The sequence below is a fragment of the Atractosteus spatula genome, chromosome 12, assembly GCF_055471065.1.
Source record: "Atractosteus spatula isolate fAtrSpa1 chromosome 12, fAtrSpa1.hap1, whole genome shotgun sequence".
Lineage (NCBI taxonomy): Eukaryota > Metazoa > Chordata > Actinopteri > Semionotiformes > Lepisosteidae > Atractosteus > Atractosteus spatula.
Genome location: NC_142717.1, coordinates 35,759,814 through 35,784,148, shown reverse-complemented (window position 1 = coordinate 35,784,148; position 24,335 = coordinate 35,759,814). Strand labels below are relative to the sequence as shown.

At 36.3% G+C, this 24,335-nt stretch overlaps 1 protein-coding gene across 4 annotated transcripts in view; it reads left to right on the top strand.

The window, feature by feature from the left end:
• Positions 1-23,142, top strand: part of LOC148822963 (autotaxin-like) — a 30,116-nt gene extending 6,974 nt beyond the window's left edge. For 2 of the 4 annotated variants that reach the window (XM_088928728.1, XM_088928727.1), the window contains exons 7-26: positions 39-118; positions 321-440; positions 1,034-1,089; positions 2,447-2,512; positions 3,564-3,636; positions 5,673-5,781; positions 6,157-6,282; positions 6,468-6,536; positions 7,222-7,253; positions 7,574-7,701; positions 10,996-11,080; positions 11,156-11,243; positions 11,358-11,527; positions 11,954-12,002; positions 13,779-13,918; positions 15,135-15,270; positions 16,431-16,508; positions 18,190-18,322; positions 20,482-20,635; positions 22,550-23,142. In XM_088928728.1, the coding sequence (XP_088784854.1) occupies positions 39-118; positions 321-440; positions 1,034-1,089; positions 2,447-2,512; positions 3,564-3,636; positions 5,673-5,781; positions 6,157-6,282; positions 6,468-6,536; positions 7,222-7,253; positions 7,574-7,701; positions 10,996-11,080; positions 11,156-11,243; positions 11,358-11,527; positions 11,954-12,002; positions 13,779-13,918; positions 15,135-15,270; positions 16,431-16,508; positions 18,190-18,322; positions 20,482-20,635; positions 22,550-22,720 (2,063 nt within the window). In that variant the 3' untranslated portion in view covers positions 22,721-23,142. The remainder of the gene's footprint in view (positions 1-38; positions 119-320; positions 441-1,033; positions 1,090-2,446; positions 2,513-3,563; positions 3,637-5,672; positions 5,782-6,156; positions 6,283-6,467; positions 6,537-7,221; positions 7,254-7,573; positions 7,702-10,995; positions 11,081-11,155; positions 11,244-11,357; positions 11,528-11,953; positions 12,003-13,778; positions 13,919-15,134; positions 15,271-16,430; positions 16,509-18,189; positions 18,323-20,481; positions 20,636-22,549) is intronic. The other 2 variants (XM_088928730.1, XM_088928729.1) reach the window with 1 other exon arrangement.
• Positions 23,143-24,335: the final 1,193 nt, after the last annotated feature.

Here is a 24,335-nt window from a genome sequence, read left to right as displayed (position 1 = left end):
TTGAGTATTATGAAAAGAAAATGTTTTTTTTTTTCTAGGAACATGTGGTACTCATGCACCCTATATGAGACCAATGTACCCCACAAAAACCTATCCCAACTTATATACTCTTGCAACGGTAAGTGGTTTTGTAAAGAGTCTATACACAGTTTCTTTTCTCCTGTAAATACAGAGCTGTTTCCTTGTTTTTTTTCATTGGGTTCTTCCAGTAAGTTTGTCTCCTGCACTGCCCGTAGCGTCAGGATAAATCTTTTTAGCTGATTTCAAGAAATGTCTTGTTAGTATCTGAAATATAAAGCTTAGGTCTTTGTATTTTGAAGGGCCTTTATCCTGAATCCCATGGAATTATTGGCAACTCCATGCATGACCCTGTGTTTGATGCCAACTTTAACTTTAGAGGTCGAGAGAAACTGAATCATCGCTGGTGGGGAGGTCAACCAGTAAGTTTTGTTCCTTTCTTTAAATGGCCCTGAGCCATTACAGAAAAGAAGCCTTGCACATCTGTGAACAATTTGTACTGAAATTGCCTGACAGCTGGCTCTGCTGCTGTGTCTTTAATGTAACTTTGTTTGAGTTGGCTTTGCATGAGAAAATAATAAACTATTGCATTTATAAATGAGAATTTAAGAGATAACTTTAGTAGATAATAAATGAAGCATCAGCATAAACTGCCTGCTGATGATTTAGCTGTGCTTGTGCTTTGCAGTTTTTGCATACGGAAGGATTACATTGACTAGATTTAAGCAGCGTAAGCAAAATTAGTTTTCCAAATTTGTGACTGTATTTGTACACTGTTAGGAACTAGAACAAGAATAATGAGAATAATGATTCTGTATCTTCAATTGCAGCATACATTGAATTAATTGTAGTTCAAATGCATATGTAGCATATCGTCATCGTTTTTTTGTGAGAAAATACCCTTGTATTTATGCTTTGAAGTAGCTGCTTTATTAGATTTTCAACTTTTTTTTGCAGAATGTTTCCCTTTGACTATGGCGTCTGCTTGTGTTTGAATGATTATGGTTCTTTTTAGATCTGGATCACTTCAGTCAAGCAAGGGGTAAAGGCTGGCACTTTCTTCTGGCCTGTGTGAGTCACCAAGTTCTTGTCAAGTGTTTTTCTTATCAAGGTTACAAGTAACTTTCCTTGAATGGAATTGTTTTATGTATCCTGTATTCTGAACGTTGTCATTATCTTTAAATGCTTTAAAGAGAATTTAAAATAACAGCCCGTTGCTTTCCCTGTGCTTTCCCATTTTGAGATTGACTTGAAAATAAGAGAGGAGAACTTGAAGATAGAAAATTGTGTGAAGTGGGATTAACATTTGTACTGTATGCGTGGGGTGTGTCTCTGAACTCGGCAGTAAGATGCCTCTTGAATTATAGAATGATGGTAATTTAAAATTTGTGTTAGCAATACAAGTTATAGTGGCTTTTTTATTTACAAATGGTTATGTGACAGGAAGAAGGGGATTTGAGACGCTATTGATCTAGTTTCAGGGAGGGCTTCCAAAGTAACAAGGAAGGTGGCTCCCCACAGAGATTTTGTGAGACACCCCCTGTCAGTTAGGCCTCACTGCTGGACTGAGAGACCATGTGACAGACATGTGTGCCAGTTGAACTTGCAGCTGCTAGCACCCCATGATTTGGAAAGTGATGTTGTGAGAGGCCTAGAGTTTCAAAGAGTTGGAAAAGGGGAAGATCTGACAAATCCTTTCTCTTCAACCTCTGAGGTTCATTGTAATTTCCTTAATCAAACGGACTTCAAGGTTTCTGTTACAGAATGTTTGCCCTTTTAAAATTGAAGGCTTAGGATTGATTCATGAAAAGGGTACTGTCACCTCATTTCACTTTGGAAAAACAAGAAAGGAAGGTTTCAACTAAGAGTAAGAAAGCCTTTGGATGTGTAATTAACCACAGTTTGTCTTGAGAAGCTTATTAAAGTTCAAACATTGTAAAACTACAGGGAAATAAAATTGCTCAAGAATCACAAGACATGCATCATTGATCTTTTTAGTTGCTGGGTCTTTAATTTGGTTGGAAAAAAAAACATTTGTAAAATGGAAATCATGCTTGGAACGAATGTATGACTTTGACGTGTTAATATTAAATGCCAAGTATTTGAAATAGAATAAAAAGAAGAAGGGAAAGTGTTTTCTTTAAAGCTGTGATATAAAGTAAATTGGGAGAGCTAATTGAAGCTGTTCTTTTAAAAGCTTAGAATAGTCTGTACTTCTTTGAAGTGCCATTGAAACATTTACCAGTATTTTATGGGTAATTCGATTTTTGTGGTCAATTACAAAACAAATATAAATGTTACATGAGAAGGTGATCTTCAGTCTGAATTCGGGATTCTCTTCTTGCAGTTTAGTGTTTTTTTTTATTTCAAGAAAGTTGGATTATTTCCACCCATGACAAAAATATGTGCCTTTCTTTTGTTGTTGCAGAGTAATTCCTTTGGAACGGAGAGTCCTGACTATTCTGCACTGGCTCCACCTTCCTGATAGTGAAAGGTGATCATTTCATTTTGCTGTCAAAAAACATATCTTGTAGAGTTTGTCTACAGTTTTAAACTGAACGTTTTTAAAGAGGAACATGAAAATATATGTGAATATCTTTACTTGAATTTCATTTTTTCTCGGTAAAGGGTGTTATATTCTTAGGAATAAGCTAGGTTAATCACCCCCTTTCTGCAGCATCTGTTACTGTGGATCATTTTCTGTCTTCAGTCTTACCGATAAGATACAAATCTCAATTTGAATTGTACACTTCAGAGATTACAGAGTATTTTTGCCATGTTTAGTTGTATTTTCATTTAATTGTATTCTGTTGGTGGCGTATTAGCATTACAGGTTATATTGTCATATTATCTTCAAATTGAAGTTTACTTCTGAACAAATTCCTCGAGTATGAATATATAGAACTCAGGCAAGAAAACGTTTTCAAGAGCTGAAGAGCGAAATTCTAAAAATTCAGATATTTTAGTCTTGTGTAAAGTGAAGGTGTTTGCTTCCCCAACTGGCCCATCTGTTAGTTTTAGGTCAGTTGTTAATGTGAGTTTAAATCTAATCAGACATTCCCACAGAAAGTATTATATAGGATAAGGAATGTCAGCCAATACATAACGTAATGATATGAATGATGTAAGCTTTCTTTTTATTGGTCTCATAGTTCCCTTCACAAGAGCAGGAGGTAACTAATCTAGATTTATATTAAAATGGGAAATCATCCCTCCTTAATAATTTCCATCATTCCATTTTTTAACTCAATTCTCCTTTGTGTTGTTTCTGTAGTATAGGAGTTGAATTGTGTACTGGTGTACATTGACTGCCTGTAGCTGGGCCAATCATGAGATTGGGGGGCTCATTTATGGATCTTTCTTATAAAGGCTTGGGATCTTCTATGAAGCCTAATAAAAGATAATTACAGCTCAGTCAGTAGAATCTGTCTGTGACAGGTTGTTAAAGTAAAGATACTTTCCTTGAACTGTTATATAAAAGGATTTATAAAGTAAATACTGCAAGTGTTATACTTAATGAAACAATATGTCATGTGTAATTTCAGGCCATATGTCTATGCTTTCCACTCTGAGCAACCAGATATCTTTGGCCACAGACTCGGACCTTTAAGCAGTGAGGTGAGATTTTTAATTTAAGAAGAGCAGGGGAGGAAAAAAAACTGAACGTCCTCCTGATGTTCAGGCCTCCCATATGTGAAACAACTGCTGCACACTGCGCTAATACAGAGCAGATGTGTTTAATAGAAAACAGCTTTCTGTGTTCAAGAAGGGTCTGTATTCGATTTCCTAAGCTCAAGGCTGGAAAGTCAAAAGAAAACAGTTGAAAAAACAAACTTCAGGAGGATCAAGAGCTATGTTCAATGAAGGAAAACACTGAATGTACAACTAATTTTTTAATATAAAAATCATTCTACCATGCTGTTCTTTGGGCTCTGTTCGAGCTTTAAGTTCTTTAATGCTAAGAATTCAGCTGAAGCTCCTGAAACCTCTAAAAATTTAACTTTAACTAAACCTCTAAAATTTAAGAGCATATAGATACATAGCACTTTTGCATTCAGATGTTTGCTCATATATTGCATACCCCTCAATGCTGACAATCAGTACTGTTGCAATTAACAATAATGAAATGGTCAAGATGTGAGAAATTCTTGTACTCTGCTACATCCAGAAATATTCTGTGGACAGCAAAGACTTTTCATAAGTATTTGCACAAGGAGAACACATCTGAAAATGTACTCCCCAAGACATGCTTAATTACATTGAGTCTCTTAGGGTGGTACAGTACTGTGAAGGGTCACACTGCTGTGTTCTTCAGTGCTCACTTCCAGCCTGGGACACCTAGTGTGTGTTCTCCCAATGTTTTTTTGCACCAGGTGCTCCAGTTCTTTCCCCTCAGCCCAGAGGCATGCTGGGTAGGTTAATTGGAATGTCTAGTGCCTCTCTACCGATACTCAGTATCAGTTGACATTCATACATTTTAGATGGTTGTATGAAGCTATGAAGATCTCCTTAGGTTTAAGAAGCTAAACCAGGTTGAACCTGGTCACTGTGGGAATGGAAGATCTCCAGAGAAAACTAGGTTTCTGCTGTAAGGGGTATTGGTAGACCTGTAGGTGGCGCTATTCCCTTTGGATCAGAATTTGCAAATCAATATCCCAGTATGGTGGTGAGGGTCCCAAGCTGTAAGGCAATACTGTCCTATGGAAGAGATGTTAAGACAAGATCCAGACTATTTGATCCCATGCACTTTTTTCGTAATAGTAGGGCTGTTAACCCCATTCTTCTAGATAAATACTACTTTGGGCTTGTGCAACGTAGTCTCCCTGAAGTTTGATTGGTAAAGTCTCGCTTTTCCATTGCATCTGCTTTGTAGTACAGCTGCTGGGACAGATGAGTGCAGCTGCATGTCACCCATGTGGGTGCTGCACTTCACTTGTTCAGTGGTGGATGAGTGGATTCTCTCAACTTTGCAGATGAGACGTATTCCCTAAATTCAAGGAATTATTAGTACAATTATTTATAGTAAATTCATGGGTAAATAAAGTAACATCAGTCCAAAGAGCACTTATACTTATTTGCTTATTTTATTTAACTTATTTTACTTTAACGTATTTCTATTACTTATTACATGTAAGTATGGTGTAATATATAAAATAAGGTACATTCATTAAATATTACTCTTTATCCCTCTGACATTTGTTTGTTCAGCTGTCTTTTTTGACATTTCCTGCCTTGAGGTTAGAAAATGAATTACAGACCCCGAACAGGGAAAGCTGTTTTCTATAAAATGCTTCTTGTGTGCGCTTGTGTCTGTACACTGCGATAGACAGGCATCCCAACCAGGGTCCTGTCTTGTATCCTGGTTCTAATAATCTGGGGTGAAACAACCTTATCATGAATAAATGGCTCTCTGCTAATGGATGAATGGCAGACTGTGCTAAACCTTTGTGTATTATCCAAGGTAATTTACATTGCTGCACACATGTACTGGTTTCACTGAGGACTGATTGCTTTTTACAGGATAATACCTGCTTTTTTGTAAAAAAAAAAAACCCAAGCTCTTCTTTTATGCCTGGGAAAAGTCCAGTCAGGCTGTGCTAATCTGTGTGCCATTTGTAAATGATAAACACCCTGTGTACTCTTTCTTTGCACAGTTGAATAACCCTCTGAAAGAGATTGACAGAGTTGTTGGGCAGCTGATGGACGGCTTGAAGCAGATGAAACTGCACCGCTGCGTCAATGTTATCCTCGTTGGAGATCACGGTATTCTCTCTCTGGCAGAAAGGAACTTTACTTTAGAACTTCTTTTTCCATTAACCCAGTCTGTTCTGCCACATGATCATGCAAATGAATCCAGTGATTATAGTGCTAATCTTGGTGAGGGGTAGTATTGCATATATTGTGTATAAATGTATACAAATCCTTGTTTTAAGGTCTAATTTTCCATTGCTAAGAGTGTTTTGCAATGATTTCCCCTATATAATACCTATACATGTTGCTGGCTGCTGTTTTTGACTCCACTCTTCTTCTGGCATGTTCTCTTATACTCTTGGTGTTCAAGCAAATGCATCAAGATTTGTAAGAAGTGGATAGTATGCTTAGTTTAATTACTGCATATTTATGCTTTTTTTTACATAGGAATGGAAGAAGCCAATTGCGACAGAACTGAATTCTTAAGTTCTTACCTCCCTAATGTGGATGATATTATTTTGATACCAGGATCTTTAGGCAGAATTCGCTCAAGATCACCCAACAATTCCAAATGTGAGTTATAAAATGTAATGCTGCAGGAATTTCAAACCTAACTTGTTAATCACCTGTGCTTTTGGATTGCGTTTTATTCTGTTCAGATTTCTTGCGTCAGGGTTTGTCGTGCCACAAGAATCTGAGCTCTCTTGCAGGAAATACCGTTTTGATTTCTTTTGTTTTTTTCCTCCTGATTACTGAAGTTAAAGTGAAGCGTTTCGGCAAACGTCCCTCAGGGCTGCTCAGGAGGACCCTTGCAAACATGCTAAAAGGCAATTTCTCTTTCTTGGCTCAATTGTCAATTTCAGCATAAGTCTAATTGTTATATAATAATGCTCTATTTTTAATGAATAAAATTGTTTGCAAAAGTGTTTTAGCCATGATGTTTGGTAAGTGCTTATCGAGAAAAGGGTGCAGTCATCAGGTTAGATGGAAATGGTCTGAGTCACTATTTTCATTTTCTGTATAGTCTTGGCCATCTATGTGGAACACATTAATGTTAATAGACTTATTAATTTATCTAACGGCATTTGAACCTGTGATGAATAATTGTACATGCATCTATAAGCACTCTATAACATGGAGAATATAGGTTAATGACAAGTGAAAGCACTATTTCAGAGTTTATCCTACATGTCGAGTAGCACTGGGTGTTGTCTATGGTGTTTAATTTCTAACTGTAGAGCACTATGGAATGGATCTGCTGTTTACAGTGCAGTAATTACCACAGCAATATCAACAGAACATAACTGCATTTTAGCAACTTATTGAATGATCTAGAAATTAAAATGTATAGTTTTGGAGTTTTTTGGGACTGGTGATATTTTTGGAACTGGTAGTATTTTCCTTGTGCAATAGAGGCAGTGTTCTAATTTATTTAACTTACCTAAAATATAAATTACTTTCAAATATATGTGCTCATGTAAATCTTTAACATCTTTCTTATTTCATTTTCAGATGACCCTAAAGCAATTGTAGCTAATCTAACAGTGAGTACACTTTTCTATGGCGTTCTGCCATCTGAAATGGAATGCCACTTATTTCTCACTTCGGTAGTCAATAGTAACATTAAAAGTTTATGCTTCCAGTTAAAGCATTGACATTGGATAACTAGGTGATATACATTATTCAGCATTTATGTAATGCACGGAGAACAAGCCGCCACATTTGTTTTAACCTGATGGTGAGCAGTTTCACATTATTGTGGATGAAGGCCAAATGTCCAACTGACCTGCACAGTTTGAACATAGAGGTTTATGGTCGAGTTACATCAGTCGCATCTAGGCTAACTAATATTTTGTGTCTTCAGTGTAAGAAAGCAGACCAGCACTTTAAGCCTTACCTGAAGCAGCACCTCCCTAAGCGCTTGCACTACGCCAACAATCGAAGAATTGAAGACATCCATTTGCTTGTGGAAAGGAAGTGGCATGTTGCAAGGTAATGGCGTCTTGTGGAGCCAATAAGCCATTCCAAAATGTTTTTTAAGCGTAGAGCGAGCACCGATTAGCTCCTGGGAAAGACCCTTTAGTTTAATGTGTTCGGACCCAAACAAGGTGGCAGTTTCTTGCTTTGAAGAATTGCAGCCATGACGTCAAAACAAGTCAATGGGCGGGAAAATAACTGAGGGGGAAAATCAGGAATTCAAGAAGAAGTTGTCTCTACTGGGAGGTTCTCATATTTTACTTGGCAAACGAGAAACAAAAATGAAAGACATGTTTCAAGTCTTGCTGCAAAGATACAGTCTAATCACCGGTACCAGCCGAATGAACTGAAAGACACTTTTTTTTACTTATCAACAAGCTAAGTATCCTCCTGTAGGTAGCAGACGTATGCAGCACCATTTAAAAAGGTTTAGATCAAGTCAGTTTGCTGAACTTCAGGCAGTGCCTCACTTGAAAACTGTGTACTTGCAGCTTTAAGGTGAGAGCGAAGTCAGATTTGAACTTGTTTCAGTGTAGGTCCGTGTGCATGGAGTCCGTAGACATGCTTAATAAAACTTAAAACAAGTATGTCAAAACCAGATATTTTTACACTTTAGGATGTGCATTTAGTCCTTTGTGCTCCTCAATGTTAATTGGAGTTCTCTGAAACTGATCAAAAATGATAACCTTGACAGTTTCCAACAGACACTTTCCTTAATATATAATGTTTAGGAACAGGTAACGGCCTTATTCCATGCTGAAAAGAAAGCAAACGCAACATTTAGGCTGTGAAGCCTTCTTCAGCTGTGAGCCTTCTTCCCTCACACCTGAAGAAGGCTTCACAGCCGAAGTTGTTTCCTTTCATTTCTTTTCAGCATGGAATAAAGCTGTTACCTGTTCCTTTGCAGCCTACGCATATTGATGCAGCTCCCTACTTGAAATACATAATGTTTACTATGGTCACAGGTCTTGGATATCTTATGGATATCCCATAAAGTCATCTTGGTTGTTAAGAAAAATACAGATATAATGCAGATATTGCTGAGTTATAACATAATGATAAATACTTTTAATATTTTTCATTCATTTGTTTGGTGAGTGATCTAAATCCTCTAAAGTAAACACAAATCTGTATTTTTCCTAGATAATCAGAAAGGTAGAATGATGAAAAGGTCTTCCAAACAGAAAAGCTATTTATTTCAAGATACTGTTTGAAAATATGCTCTCTGAATGAGGCTTACAGTATAGTGCCTCGGGGATAGGCTGTGCTCCATGATTGCTAGAAATTGATTGGCAGGTAACTTCTCTCGCACTCAGCAGAGATATGTTGGAATCAAGCATTAAAAATCATCTGGAGCCATGCAGTCACTTGGATTATTCCCTCAGGTAATGAATGGCATGCAAAAAACAATGCATCAAACTTGGGTGAAACAAGACTTTTTGAAATGCTTGAAAAGTCTATTCTGATTGGCATGAAGTAACTTTTTTTCTTTTTCCTTTAACTTGGTTCTTTGCATTAAAATTCACATTGCCAAGAGGTCCAGGATCCAGCCTCCAAGATCACAAAAAAAAAATCATGTCACTTTCAAAACTTTTATATCATACAAGGTGTATGCACTACACCATTCTGTCTCAAAACTTGTACTATACTGTATTCCACAAAAGGCGAGCAGTTCCCAGCCTGTAGTGTGCGGCTTTCTGGCGGTCTGTGAATCTACTGCAGGGAGTCTGCAGAAAATAAAAACATGATAGGGCATTGGATTTGAGATTAAAACTGTTGTCAGTCCCACTTGTCATGCCTGTCGGTGAAATTGGAGAAACATCACCAGTCTCCTACCTGAGTTATTCAATATATGTATGTTCATGCACTTACATGTGCTTTGTAATTGTATTTGTTGAGGTAATGAATAAGAATTTAATAAATGCCAATTATGCTTTTCTATTATGTTAGATTTTCATATATAATGATGGAGTATTGAAAACTGAACAGGGGACTGCAAACTCAAAAGGCTGGGAACTACTGCTTTAGACAATTTGTTTTATTAAAATGTGCTGCAGGGGCACTCGTTTTAAATGATTGCTTTATACAATAAAATTAATTCAGTGAAAGGTATGCAATTGCATTTTAACCTCAATAGCATAAAAAGAAAATGCATCCAATTGGAATGTGCAAATTAAAAGTGATCAGTTTTGCAGTGTGACCATTTTTGTTTTCCTGCAATAGAGATAAAGTTCAGAATCTGGTTTCTTGGATGCTGGGATATGATTTAACTGAAATGTGATTGCGCACCTGAATCTTTTTTTTTTGCCTAGTGTGCATGCTGTAACAGTTGGGTGTCCATGTGAATTCTATACGGGATTAGAGACTAATCATTTTATTGACTTTACAATCGGAGAACTTGGTGTTTTTGCTGTTTCTTTCAATACTATTATCGGTGTTTCTAAATTGGGTAAAAATAACAGAAACTCTTTCCATAAACATTACATTATTATTTAGAAAGGAGCCACACTGTTTCATGTAATTTCCCTGTTAATGTTTTTTAAGAAAAAAAGAAGCGTTTTGATATTATTTTTTGTACTTGTGGCTGCTTTAGCAAGAATTGTATGTAATTAGGTATCATCATAAAAAAAATAAGGAAAATATCTGAAAAAGAATGGTTTAAACTCAACATTCAATAGCTAGCCAATAGATATCCATGCTAGCCTTTTACCTTTTGAATAATGTATTACTATCTAAATGATTCTGCTATATAAATATTGTTTTGTCAACCAAATATTCCAACACATGTATCTTCTGCAAACCTCTGGGCTGATTGTGAGGATGTTGCAAGGGAAAGCAACACTGTAGTACAATGCTCAGAAGTTGCTGCTACATCACTGCGCACACAGTCCTCAATATATTGATGTCTGTTCCTTTACCGTTTTCTTTAAAAAAAAAAACAGTTAAGGTGGCAAGCGGAAATTGAGAAGAGTGCAAATGAACATTAAAAAAGCAAAAGGCACACGGGAAGCTTACCTAGAAATAAGAAAATCTTCTAGTATCATTTGCATTCACTCACAGCTGGTTTGAGGCTAGGCAAATTATTCGCCACATAAAACCAGTCTGGTGTGATGTGTGGATCTACAGTGCTGTAATGCTCCTGCCACTAAGGCTACATCTAGGAGATTTCCTGTCCTTTGTGTTAACAGGTGCAGGTTATCAATAAATGGAGATGAGCAATAGGACTGGGATCTCCAACAGTTGGAAAAGTGGCCAGAGTAATGATTTCTTATAACTCCTAGCTAACATTCAAGTCTTATATTTGTCTAGGAAACCTGCTGAAGGAAAAAAGCACCCTGGGAAATGTGCTTTCTATGGAGACCATGGCTATGACAACAAGATCAACAGCATGCAGGTATGTGGCTCTTGAATCGAACCTCCTATTTATTCAGCTGTTGCTATTATTACTAAATAAGTTTTTTTTTTTCAGACCATCTTTTTGGCCTATGGACCTACATTTAAATACAAGACAAAGGTTCCACCATTTGAAAACATTGAACTCTACAATGTCATGTGTGGTAAGTTTTAGGTTTATTTAAGTCGCAGGGGCATCTCTTTTTTTTTTTTTCCTTAGGCAGGAACTTTTTAAAGAAAAAGAAATAAAACTGGGAAAATGGTTTTCTTTCCTTTAGACCTTCTAGGTTTGAAGCCTGCTCCCAACAATGGGACCCATGGGAGTCTGAACCATCTCTTGAAAAATCCCCCATTTAAACCCACCATGCCAGAAGAAGTAGCCAAGCCTTCACATCTGACACCTGCTTCCTCAGTAACGGATGACTTGGGGTGCACTTGTGATCTGAAGGTTAGTCAAATCCCAAGGTACTGCAAGATATATATATATAGATTTTTTTGCCCGTTTTCCAATGTCATCATGACCAGATACTTTTAAACCTTCTCAAGGTGTCTTCGCACAGTTGTTTCAAAGTTTTTGTCTCCACTTAAATTTGCTCCAGATAAGCCACAGCACATTTAATAAAGTGTAGAAGAAAAAACGTTTTTCCCTTTCTGTAGTTTGTTGCTAGATTTAATTTTAATTGGGAGTTTCAAAACATTTATTTAATGGGCTTGAACCTGTGCCCCCCAGTTTATATAGCTCAACCTTTCTTGATTTTTTTTTTTTAGGTGAAAACATTTTCTCTAACAAAGTTTATTCCTGAGCAAAAATCCCCCAAGAGCAACTTGTACATTGCAATACACACTTAAGTTAGTATTGATCTCTGTATTGCAGAACAAAGGAGATGAACTGAACCAACGCCTGCTAAGCAAAGGATCAGAAGGTAAAATATCTGAGTTTTTTTTCTCATTGCTGGTTTCTTCTGTTACTGTGTTTAAACTGAACTTCCGTAATAGACTGCTCTCAGATCACTGTTCTGAAACACGGAGGTTTATAATTGGCTTGTTACAGAAGGTAGAGATTCTCATATTCTGTTATACTTAAACTTGAAATACAGCCATAATGAAGGTCAAGGTGACCATAATATGGGTGCTGGTACAAACAGAACTGTGGTGTAGAGGGCAACTTGTTTATCTCTGCAGCGTGCGTCACCTTCACCGTAAAAGATGCACAGTTTTGGATTACATTATATTTATTTAAAAAGGTTGATCATTTACTGCTCGCAAAAAATAGATATCTCAATAAGTTTGCAAAACCAATCTGTCCACATGAATGCATACAGATACATTGAGTTCATTTGAGCTACCTCACATCTGAAGTGTAGAGATTGATAGGTATATATGGCAAAGATAAGAGATCAATTTTAGAGCTGCTAAGCCACAAAGAAATATGATGTAATTTAAGTATTTAACAGGTAAGCGTATAAAAAAATAGGAAACGTTGCTTTGTCAATTTTAGTGCTTCCTCATTACATTTTATCCTTTTAATTAATCAAAGTTGAATGACACAAATGGATGTTAATGATAACCTCAGCCACAAAATGTGGTTATTTTTAATGCAGTGCTTATTTAAATCTGGTGGAGGAAGAGGTGTTTGTTCATTGTTGGGTACTGTTAAAGTACTTTCCCAATTTGGCGACCAGTAGTAAGGTTATTGAGTATATCACTCTTCCACAGAGCCTCCAAACATTTTAAAGCCTGTGTCCTATAGCCATATTCAATGTTGTGCACAAGGAAGTTTTGTGAAGCATATGGAGAGCAAAGCAATGCATATCTCTGTTAGTTGGAAATTGGAGGCTTGGCAGAAGCTTCTTTAAAGGACTAAAAAGATGGAAGTCACTGAGCGCACAATCAGGACAGTGAAGCAGGTGGTACACAGTCTCCCATCAATACTGCCATAAACATGGCTGTGACAGGGAGTGTTTGTGGCCTGGTATTATTTTTAAGCAAGCTGGTGCCCTAGTGCAGAAACCTATGGATGACAAATGATGGCACTGACTTACAGATGGTGTCATGTCTTTTGTACATAGAAATCTAATTGTACAACACACTTCAGTGATGGAGTGGGTTGGCGCAGTCTAAGATGTCTTTAATCTGACACTTAGCACTCACATGGGCTCGTAACCTCACAGACAAATTAATAGCAGTGCTGTACCTTAAAACCATCTGTGTAATGTATTTTTCCTTAGTAAGAGTTATTTAATGAAATGTCCTTCTAATACAAAATAGAGCACATTCATGATGCTTCTGGTGCTTTAAGGAGCTGCTGACCTTGTACTTGTAGTTCAGATTTCCCTGGAGTTTTCCAACAGCTCTCCATCTCTTGCTTTTTTTTTTTGCTAATGCGTGGTGACCCTGATTAAAAGTAACTGCATTCTTTGTACTTTTGAGATCTGTACAACACAAAAAATGTTTTGAAAACAGAAGTGGATATGAAGTGGAGTGCCGATATTGTTTTGGGTAGAGGTTTTGTTACTTAATGTGAAAAGTAAATGAACCAGTCAACAACATGAATAAAACTCTTGATTATTCAAATTCTGTTTTGAAATCAAATAACACCATACTACATCTGAGGATCTTGCTGGTTGGATGTGTTAAGTCTGATTTATAGTGAATTTTTTTTAAGTAATATGGTGACAAAAGAGGACTTTCTTTTATAGATGGCAAACATCTCCTATATGGTCGACCTGCTGTGCTTTTCCGTACAAAATACAGCATTCTTCACCACAGCGACTATGTCAGCGGTTATAGTGAAGCCTTATCCATGGCTCTGTGGACATCATACACAGTCCCTAAGCAGGTACATAATGCAGTATTGTGGTCATCATTGTGTTAAAGTTGTCTCATGTTCCCTCACTGATTTTGAGAGCTGGGATGAAGCAGACTTGACAGTTTTAAACCTGAATTATGCAAAAGGAATAATTTCTTCCAGAAAACTGCGTTTTGGGTACATTTTCTTTGTCTTTAGAAGATGTTTTGTGTTTTAGTTTTTTTCCATCTATATTAGAATAGTTTGTTGAGTGGAAAAATAGGCTTTAAAGTTTAAATACTTGTATCGTTTTCAATAAAGAGAAGAAAGGTTAAAAACATTTATGGTCACATCCATAACTTAATCCCAGTGCTCTAGAGCAAAGACTTTAATTTATCATTTCAAAACTGTAACAAAACAACTTGGCAGCTTTGTCTGCTGCCATAGTGAGATGTAACATAACCCTGATGTTTTAGTGAGATGTAAAATAAAGTTTTTCTTAGCTCCTAACAATGCCATACTAATTGTTAGAACCACTAGAGTTCATATCTAAACTGTATTAGCAGCTACCTGGAGTTGATTGGCATATTTTCATTTGCAGTTATTTTAAGGTAAATAATCTGAAATACAGTAAGTATAACTTTTGTGGAATGCTTCATATAAAACACAATCATATTAATCCTTATGAACTGTTTGTCTTCTGATTTTATCATTTTGAAAATACTTTCACTCTGTGACTGTTTTAGAATTTGAATTTTGTAATTAGCATTATGTATAGATATATATGTAATATACTCACTTTATATTACATATATATCAAATTTGAAGAAAAAGTCTTTTAAAAGATAAAAACATCCTGTTCTTAAAAATCGGTGCCCTATCAAATCTGCACAGATTCACTGGCCACCTTAAAACCTTTTTTATTGTCGTCCCATATTGTCATCTTTTACTTATGTATACATCTATATACATATTTCCCAGTCTGTACACTGACACTGTTACAGTTTGAAATGTGCACACATGAAATGGTTATTGTTGTCATTCCTGAATAAAATTATGATAATGATATGATATTTGAATATTTTAGAGGTATTTTGTTTCAGATATACCAAGAGGCATTCAAAACACGATTCTATTGATTTCAATACACTTTTGTTGCGTTTTTACCACTTCTCAGTACATGCTAATGAGGACATGCTGCTTTTTATGAGACGTTTTCCCACAATAAAGTGCTTATTTTCCTCCTTTCCTCTTGTTTTTTTTCCAGATGGATGCATTACAGTTTCCGGAGTCGCTGTGCAGCGACGTGAGGCCTGATATTCGCATCCCGGCAGCCAACAGTCAGTCCTGCTCTGGATACAAGGCGGATAAACAGATATCCTATGGATTCCTCTTCCCTCCACGTAAGTGGGAAAAGGATCATTCCAAAACGTCCAATGACCTAAACAGTTAAGAGTTCTGCTGCTGTTCTGTGCTCATCGTTGTACCAGATATTGTGACACTGTCGGTAATATGGCCACCACGCAGATTGTTCTTATTCTTCCTAGCTGTATTTCTGAGAAAAGATTGTGATGCTTTTTTCAGACCAAAATGTTCAGATGTTTTGTTTTAGGCATGCAGACGTCTAAATTAGCATTTCTATAACATGCAATCCTCAACAAGCATGAGATATAATGGAGTATATTATGTTAAATGTTTGTCCTCTTATGCAATATGCAGACCAACTGGTAGTCAGTACTCAAGGACTCGGGTCATTCTAATAGATCTTTCATATATGATTTAAGTGCTTACTAAAGCATTATAGGGAGACGTAAGATGTGATCGTGTTAAAAGCTTTATTTTTTAAATTGTTCAAAAGCTTCTAGTTAATATATTCTAAGAGGGGACATTAAAGAAGTGCCTGACCCTAACAGCCAAGTGTCTCAACAGAATGGTTAGGTAATGTCTGCACACACTACAGTATGCCTAAATATACATCGACAAATTTGTTTTTTTAACACATTCCATGTATTGAGAAAGAATCTAATACTGGGTTTTCTAATTTATAGAAAAGAGGAGGTCTGCATTAAAACAATTATCACTTAGCAGAGCTGTAACATGCAAAGGAAAGGTAAAGGTTGTTTCCATGCTGAAAGGTTAAGAAAAGAAACACTATGTTTCAGCTGTAGCGTCTTCTTCAGGTGTTTGCATTTCTTTACCTTTCAGCATGGAACGAACCTATCATGTAATGTAAGAATGTTTTATAACCTTTCTCTACTGCTTATTTCATGATACCTTTCATTTGTGACTGTATGTAGGCTTGGTATTCTCGTTCCTGTAAAGATTTTCCATTCCGTCTTAAACTTTTATTCATGATGATAGAATAGTAATTGGCATTCAAATTTAGTTTAGGTGGTTTCAGCACTAATTTAAATAGACCATCTTTCTCAATGTGTAAAACATAAATACCGACAGAATGCTTTCCTCATCCTCTTTCCCGCGTTTTCCAGAGCACACTAAGGCTGTATGAGGTATAGTTAACAATGAAAATAACTAACAAAAGTTGTCCTTTATTTATTGATAGAACTGGCTTCCTCACCTGAAGCAAGATATGATGCACTCCTCATTACAAATACTGTTCCAATGTACCCTGCCTTTAAAAGTGAGTATATTTTTCATTCTGGCTCAAAGAAAGAATTCTAAATGAGTCTTTAAAAACAATAATGGGAACTATTTATTCTCGAGTTGTGCAAGTACCATGTAAAAACATTTCTAATCTCTGCCTATAACCTACAACACAGCGCTGGGGCCCTGGGTTGAATTCCTGAGGTGCTATGTGCATGTTTGTATGTTCTCCTCATGTTCTGCTTTCCTTCCACAGTCCAAGGCCATACTGGTAGGTTAATTGACTTCTGGAAAAACTGGACTTGGTGTGTGTGTGTCTGTGCTTGCTTTTTCATAGTGTTGTAGATGGAAATGAGGCATTAACATAGATATCTAGGTATTAAGGAAAACCTTTTGCCTTTTTCAGTGTCCCATCTTATATTTATAGTTTTTACTGCCTGCTAGGTGGTTGCTTAGTCTTGCAGTTAATTATGAGTTTATCTTCATTTGTATTACAGTAGCAAATGCAAACCTTTTTAGGGTATTGACCTTTTAGTTTATTATTCACTTAACTGTGGTTTATATGTGTGTGGTTCCCAGGAAATTGTGTTTTATAGGCAGTAAACACGGACAAAAAGCTAAGCAATGGAAAAATGTTCGTTTTTTTTCTCTTGTTTTTCAGAAAAGCATCACAGGGTGTCTCAAATCATATGATTCCAAATCCATGAGAGAACTAGTGTATAAGCTTTGCCGCTGTTCTTTAGAGTGGCTGGTACCATTTATCTCCTGCAGTGGAAATTGATTCAGCATGTTGCAGGGAGAAAACAATTAATGCATTGAGGGATGAACTGAGTTCACTGGGCCTATTAATCCATGTATATCATGGCTGAAATTCGTTTTTTTCCCCACTGTTTGTTAAATAAGATGGATAGTTAAGTGGTTCCAGGTTGCACGAAGCACAGGACCATAGAACTGCTGGTGATGTTGAAGGAAGTTGATGTAGTGCTCAAATTAACAAAAATAATTTAGTTTTTTTGGTCAGAAATCAAGGATATCTTACAGTATGTTTATGCGCCGAATCAGAGGTATCTGCAGCCTTGTTTTTTTGGGGGGAATACTCTTTAATCTCTTCTCTCATAAGGACCCGTTAAGAAAATTAGTTAAAACAGTGGAAAAAAAATAATGAATTTCTATCCTTGAGGACTCTGGGCATCCCTGCACATAGTGAGAAGCTACATTATTATAAAGACATTTTTTCTCATATTAAGTCTTTGAAATTAAATATGATCCATTTTTAAATAATGTAACGCAGTAGTGTGGTGATATTTCAAGTTAGGGTGTGTGTCAGAGAAAAATTGACTACAGTGCTATCCAGTTCTCAGAGAAGTACAGATTATAACAAGCTGTACTAATTTTTGTAGCAGCAGTTTCTTCTGCAGTAGTTTTTTTTTGTACAGGGACCATTGCTGGCTTTTCATCTGCTAATAATTATATCTGTTTAACAAATCCAGCCACGAGTACAAAATGTCTCGGGACTTGTTAATGTTGCTTTGAAGACCGACGGCCTGCAGAGTGGCACAAGGCTACAAGCACATGACTTTCTTGAAGGATGTTTTGCATTTAAATGCATTTGTTGATGTTGGCTTTCATGCATCTTGGTTTAATGAGTGATAGCATTTGGCCATCTGGAAAGCGTTCACCTTCATTGAGTTTATTTTTCTGTTTTTTCCTTACCACAGAGATCTGGAACCACTTCCAGAAGACGCTTGTGAAACGCTACGCAAGCGAGAGAAATGGAGTGAATGTCATAAGTGGCCCAATCTTCGACTATGACTACGATGGCCTCCGTGACACAGCTGAAAAGCTGAAGCAGTAAGGACTCAACTTAGTTTAACATTATTTTTTGTCTTTCATGTATATATCATTACACAGTACTTGTTTTACATTTGTTGTCCATTGAATAACTCCTACTATATCAGCTGATATTTCAGGTGTATTCATTGTCACATTCTAGGTTTTAATTCCAAAATTGCTTTTTTATTATACTGTACACCTCCATTTACACAGATGAAATGGTAATATGGTGTCGTCTTTTCAATCATTTAGTAAGCAAGAAAATAAACTAGCAAATATCATGTCTTATTATTCCCATCTTAAACGCTAGCCATCTTCTATTTAGAAATAGTGCTTCTAAGTAGCAGCACTATTTTTATATTTCGGGGTTGGAAAGAATCATTGTAAATCGCCAGGCATTGATGAGGGCATTTCAATCCACAATAAATGTAAAATATACACAGTATTGTCTAAAACCCTCCAATTTACATCACTAAATAGACAAACATTATAGGTATGTGCAGCACCATATTGCTGTCATTGTCTGCGATTCTCCAAGAGGCAACGAAACATCTGATGAGGTGAAGCAAACCTTTTACATTGTACAGGCTTGTGAATACATCTCTAAGCGACCATAAAGTACTTTCTCAAAGGTTAACGATTTTGTGCTTAATTTGGAATTTATAAAATTTGGTGATACTGTTAATTCATTTATTTTGTTACTGAGATTTAATAACCAGTCTGGAAAATTGCAATTGCAGTTCGCCTTTAACGCTGATAAAAATAAAAAAAATATTTAAGTATTAATGCTGCCGCAAAACACAGCTGATGTTGTGTATGCTTTACTATTGCCAATTCACTAACTCATGTTTCTAAAATTATGTTTTCTCTGACCTTATCCTCTTTTCTTAGTAGCTGATTTTTAGAATACAAAAATCAAGCTGAGTAGGTTGTTCCATATACCTACAACCATTTGTGTAAAGAGGGATGTTTCTGACTTAACGCAACAATCAGCATGATCTTACCACATCTCCTTCAATATATGCCTGCAGTACCTGGCAGATTGTACATTCAGTGCCTTGTCAGAAGTAGACACCCACAGTGTAGTCTATATGCAAACAGACGCACAATCCACACTTACTCTAAGCTAGCTTTGTCCATTTTATTTTCTTGCATTCGTATTTCAGTTTCTGCTGACACGTCTAGTTTATAGTCTGCTGGTTTACTTTCTCTGAGTCTTGGGCTGAGAAAAGCCTTACTTTAGATAGCCTTTTATAAAAGGTAAATGACACTAACGTACTTTGCACTTCATCAAAATTACTTCACAATTACTTCTTCTACCCACAAGCAGTGCGATTGGCGAACACAGTTGGCCATTTGACCACACCTACACCATCTACCTCATAATTTTGTTTATTGCACATCTGCAGTCATTGTTTACATTGGAACTGTTTACTTGTACATTGCCTACTGTTTGTTTGTATATTGTCTTGATGCACTGTCTGCACTTTGTGTTTTACACTTTTTTAACAATTGAGAGACGTTCTATAAGTAAGAATGTCATTGTACCAGTACATGTACCAGTTGCATAAGGCAATAAAGTTCAAGTTCAATGAAATGTTATGGAGCTCACACCTCAGAATGTGTGCTGACCACTGTCGCTAGCCATAGTGCTGAAAAGCATGTTTTTGTCCAGTGATCAGTAATGATGGCACAAGCATATCAGATTGTGATAATTTAAGGCAACAAGGATCTTTAAGAGTGACCTGGCTATTATTTGGATTCTTAAAATATATATTCACTTAAAGATGAAGGCTCCCAGATTTGTGTTTCGCAGTATAAATTAATGTAATGTTTTTTTCTTGTAATAATGTATTTACAGTATTCATTTGTTTAAATTTTGATTATTATTCTGTTTCTTAAAATATAACTTTAGTGCCACCAGATTGCTGAAAAATGTTTTTTGAGTGATGGTCATAAATGCAGAAGTTTTTTTGTATTAATTGGTAGAGAAGAGAGGGAGTGAGTCATGGTCACACTTTCACAATGGTCAATCAGTTAAATTAATTGACCTAATTTGTGAGATGGATACCTTAAAACAGTTGTTTTTTTTAAATACCAATATAAAGTAATCCATATTCTTTTCATATACATATTTACGTATCAGAATGTGAGGTTTATCTTTTTGTTTGTTGTAGGTATGTGAGTGGAGCAATGGCCATTCCTACTCACTTCTACAGTATCATTACCAGCTGTCTGGACTACACCCAGGCAGTGGATAAGTGTGATGGCCCTCTCAGCGTCTTCTCCTTCATTTTTCCACACAGACCTGATAACGACGAAAGCTGTAACGTAAGTTCTCTTGGGTTGAAAGTGTGATAACCTTCATTGTAATCACAGACTTGGTTTTGTTTTGGCTTTAAACTTAATGTTCACTTTTTTTTCTTTTTTGTATTCATATTTCTGATTCAAATCACATCTCATTAGTATTGTTTTAGTGAAAAGGGCTTCACTTGCTGATTAACCTCAGTCTGGGAGGATCCTTTTCTGTCACGGTCAAGACATGCTGCCAACTGGTTTTAGCCATTCTCCCTCACCAGTCGGTTGGTGTCCAGTTATCAGTCCATTTACCACTGCAATGACTGTACTGACCCAGGAGAACTAAATGCAACATGCTTGTCTATGGTAACATACCACTATTATACAGCTCTAGTTATCTGATGTTCCTCCTGGGACATGTCTTTTGAAACAAGACATATGAATATGAAGAGATACTGTACCATAGAGATAAGGGAATAAAGAAGGGCGGTTGGGACTAAATGAAAATGTTACTAGAAATTTCAGTAGCGCCTCCTCAACTATTTATGAAGAGCAATAAATCAAGGCTGAAATTGCCTTCTGCATTTGTTTTTTATTCCAAAAGGCTAGTGGCTCTGGACTCTTCCTCTACTGTTTTAACACATTTAAACAGTTTACAGCAACCCAAGAAAAAAAGTATAATTGACATTTAATCTGATTGATGTCTATTACTGCTTTCGAAAGATTTTACGTTCTGGAATGCATTTATTTCTGCTTTCACTATACTATAGAACTTTATTTTTCTACTATTTATCTAATGGGCACTGATATTTTCTCAGTTTAAGAAAACTACATCACGTATCAGAGCAGTAAAGAGTTTGCAAAAATCGATGAGCTGATTTACATGTTTTTATTAACAATGAACAGGCCTCAGCGTAAATTGATCAATGAGCTGACATACTATGTATTGATGGGGGAATGTCATATCCATAATTAATCCGTAATTACCAGATCACCACAGGGCTGTGTTTTGTCCACCTTACTGTACATTTTCTATACTAATGATTGTAAAAGCGAACACACAAATAGACATCTCATTAAGTTTGCTGACGACATAGCCCTGGTCACCTTATTAAAGGACCCCAAAAAACATCATCCATTCTAAATTGCAGTTAAATGTTTTAAAAACAAAGGAGCTGGGCATTGATTTTAGAAAAAATGAAACACCCCTCCAAGCTACTGTAATTAATGGTCAGACTATGGTAATTGCTAATGACTACAAGTACTTGGGACTGGACATGGACAAAAGCCTGAGTTGGGACAAATGTTGTGACACCATGTATAAAAAATGACAATAGAGACTCTCCTTTCTAAGGAAACTAAGCAATTTCAAAGTAGACGGAACCATCCTAGTACTTTTCTACAAGGCTTTTATTGAAAGTGTAGTACCATACTGTCTCACTGGCTGGTTTGATAACATTAGTACCATTGATTGTAACAGGCGGGAAAAACTAGTCAAAATAAGTAGCAAATTAATTGGGGCAAATCACATCACCTTAAATTTCCTCTACAAACAAGAGGGTGGCAAAGAAAGCAATGTGTATTATGGATTGTGTCTCTCGCCCCCACCATTGCGAGTTCACACTTCTCCCGTCTGGGGGACGCCTCTGTGTGCCTAGGTGTAATACTAATAGACACAGGAAATCTTTCATCCCCACTGTAATATCTCTTTCAAACAATGTATTGTAACCTTCCTCTCTTATCTTACGGTAACACTGTTTCACTGACCTGTTCGTTGGTAAAATTTTGTCTGTCATTGTGTTATTTAGGTTATTTCCCCAATGGGACAATAAAGCTTGAATGGAATTGTCTGTGAATCTATGATAGCAGCAACTGAGAAGTTACAGTGTTAAGACTTAAGCAATGTGAAAACTCTGTTTTTTCTTTAAACTCTGTTTTTCTTTTCAGAGCTCTGAAGACGAATCAAAGTGGGTTGAAGATCTCATGAAGATGCACACTGCACGTGTGAGAGATATCGAAATTCTGACAGGGCTGGACTTTTATCGCAAGACTAGCAGAAGTTACATAGAAATTCTTTCCTTAAAAACTTACTTACATACATACGAGAGTGAGATATAAAGAGAGAGAGATCTGGTTGGTACATCTTTAATGCACAGGTGTATATTTTTATACTGTTTCATATTTATTATTCCTGAAAGTTTTTAATGGCTGTTAGTACCCTAATCTTACGTAACAAATCAGCTTTGTTCTTAAGTAAAAAGCATGGATGGATCGTTTATTTTGAATTATTGTTTGTGATTTTCAGTTAGATTACAGTGTGTTTTGTGTAAAATGTCTGAACATTGGCTTTTTTAGCCCAAATGTTTTGAGCGGTGCTACAGGAGTGGGAGTTTATAATCCTGCAACTCTGAATCCTGTACTGTATACTAAAATGAACTTGTAATATTGCGTCTATATATGTACTACTAACCGTGTGATTGACATATTTATTCCTTATAGACCAATGAAATCGCAGCATAATAAACAGTGTTTTTACTTAATAAGATGATGCCAGTTTCATGATTTCAGAAATATTTTACTCCCTGATGGGCATTCCTAATCAAATGCATGGTGTACAGTAACTGAAGACCTAAATGTTGAAGTGATCTGTAGGCCTGAGATCTAGAGCAAAGGCTGAATTTCCTCCAGTGTTTTCAGACATTAGAATGTTTAGGTAGAGTGAGAATCTAGTAGCAATTCTTGAAGTTAGTTGGACTAAAGTCTTTAATTGATAAGTAATCAAAATGTGGCAATTCCTGTGACTTCCTGTGTTTCATGTGGTTGGTTTTGTGATGGTATGTCTTTACGGGTAATAAATGTGAATATTATAAAGACTGGTAAAGGTATTAATCCAGTTTTATCTAATCCATGCAATGTAATGATTCTTGATCAGCATAACATCTGTTTTTTATAATTCTGAAAATTGCATTTTCAGAATTAGACGGAAGTTATAAAAACAGCCTTCAACATAATTATTAAATTACCTGAAGATATAACATCACACTTTTGTTTTACACCTAGTTTATGTTTCCTTAAACTGTTATATTAACTTAACAATAGATTTTACAGAGACCCTGTTGGGATCTTGTCTGATTTAAATTTAACTGACTTTTTCTACAGCTGTTGAACTTCTGAGAGACTTAGTACAATTAAACAGCATAGTTTTTAGCGACTGATCAAGTCCTACCAACCAAATAATTATCAGTAGAAAATCCAATCCTTTTTGGGGAAAAAAAAGTTCAAATTCCACCAAAACATATTGATTTTATTTCTGATTCCACACCTGTGGTTTGCGCAGTTTGTTTAAAATGTCTTTGGATCAGGAGCCTGTTTGTGTTGGTGTTCAATATTTTATCTCTTCTTCCATCTTATTCAAACTCTTGCTTCAGCAGGATTGCTTTGGTGCTTAGATATGGACTTTTTTGTTACCTTACGATTTTATCTTAATAGAAATATTGTGAAAGAATATGGGGCAAGGTACTGAAAAGAGCCCAGGGCAGATTAAGGGTCTTGAATATCTGCTCTTGATAACCTTACTATACAATCTTGTAACTCTTTTATGTTCAGTAGCTATGGTTCCTTTAAGCATCGTGGGTGGTGTCCTGAGTGTGAGATGTCCCTAAATTTGAGTCTCTTTTGTTATTCCGAGTGTCCCTCAGAATATGTAAATGTGAGGAGGCAGCCCCTTTTGCCT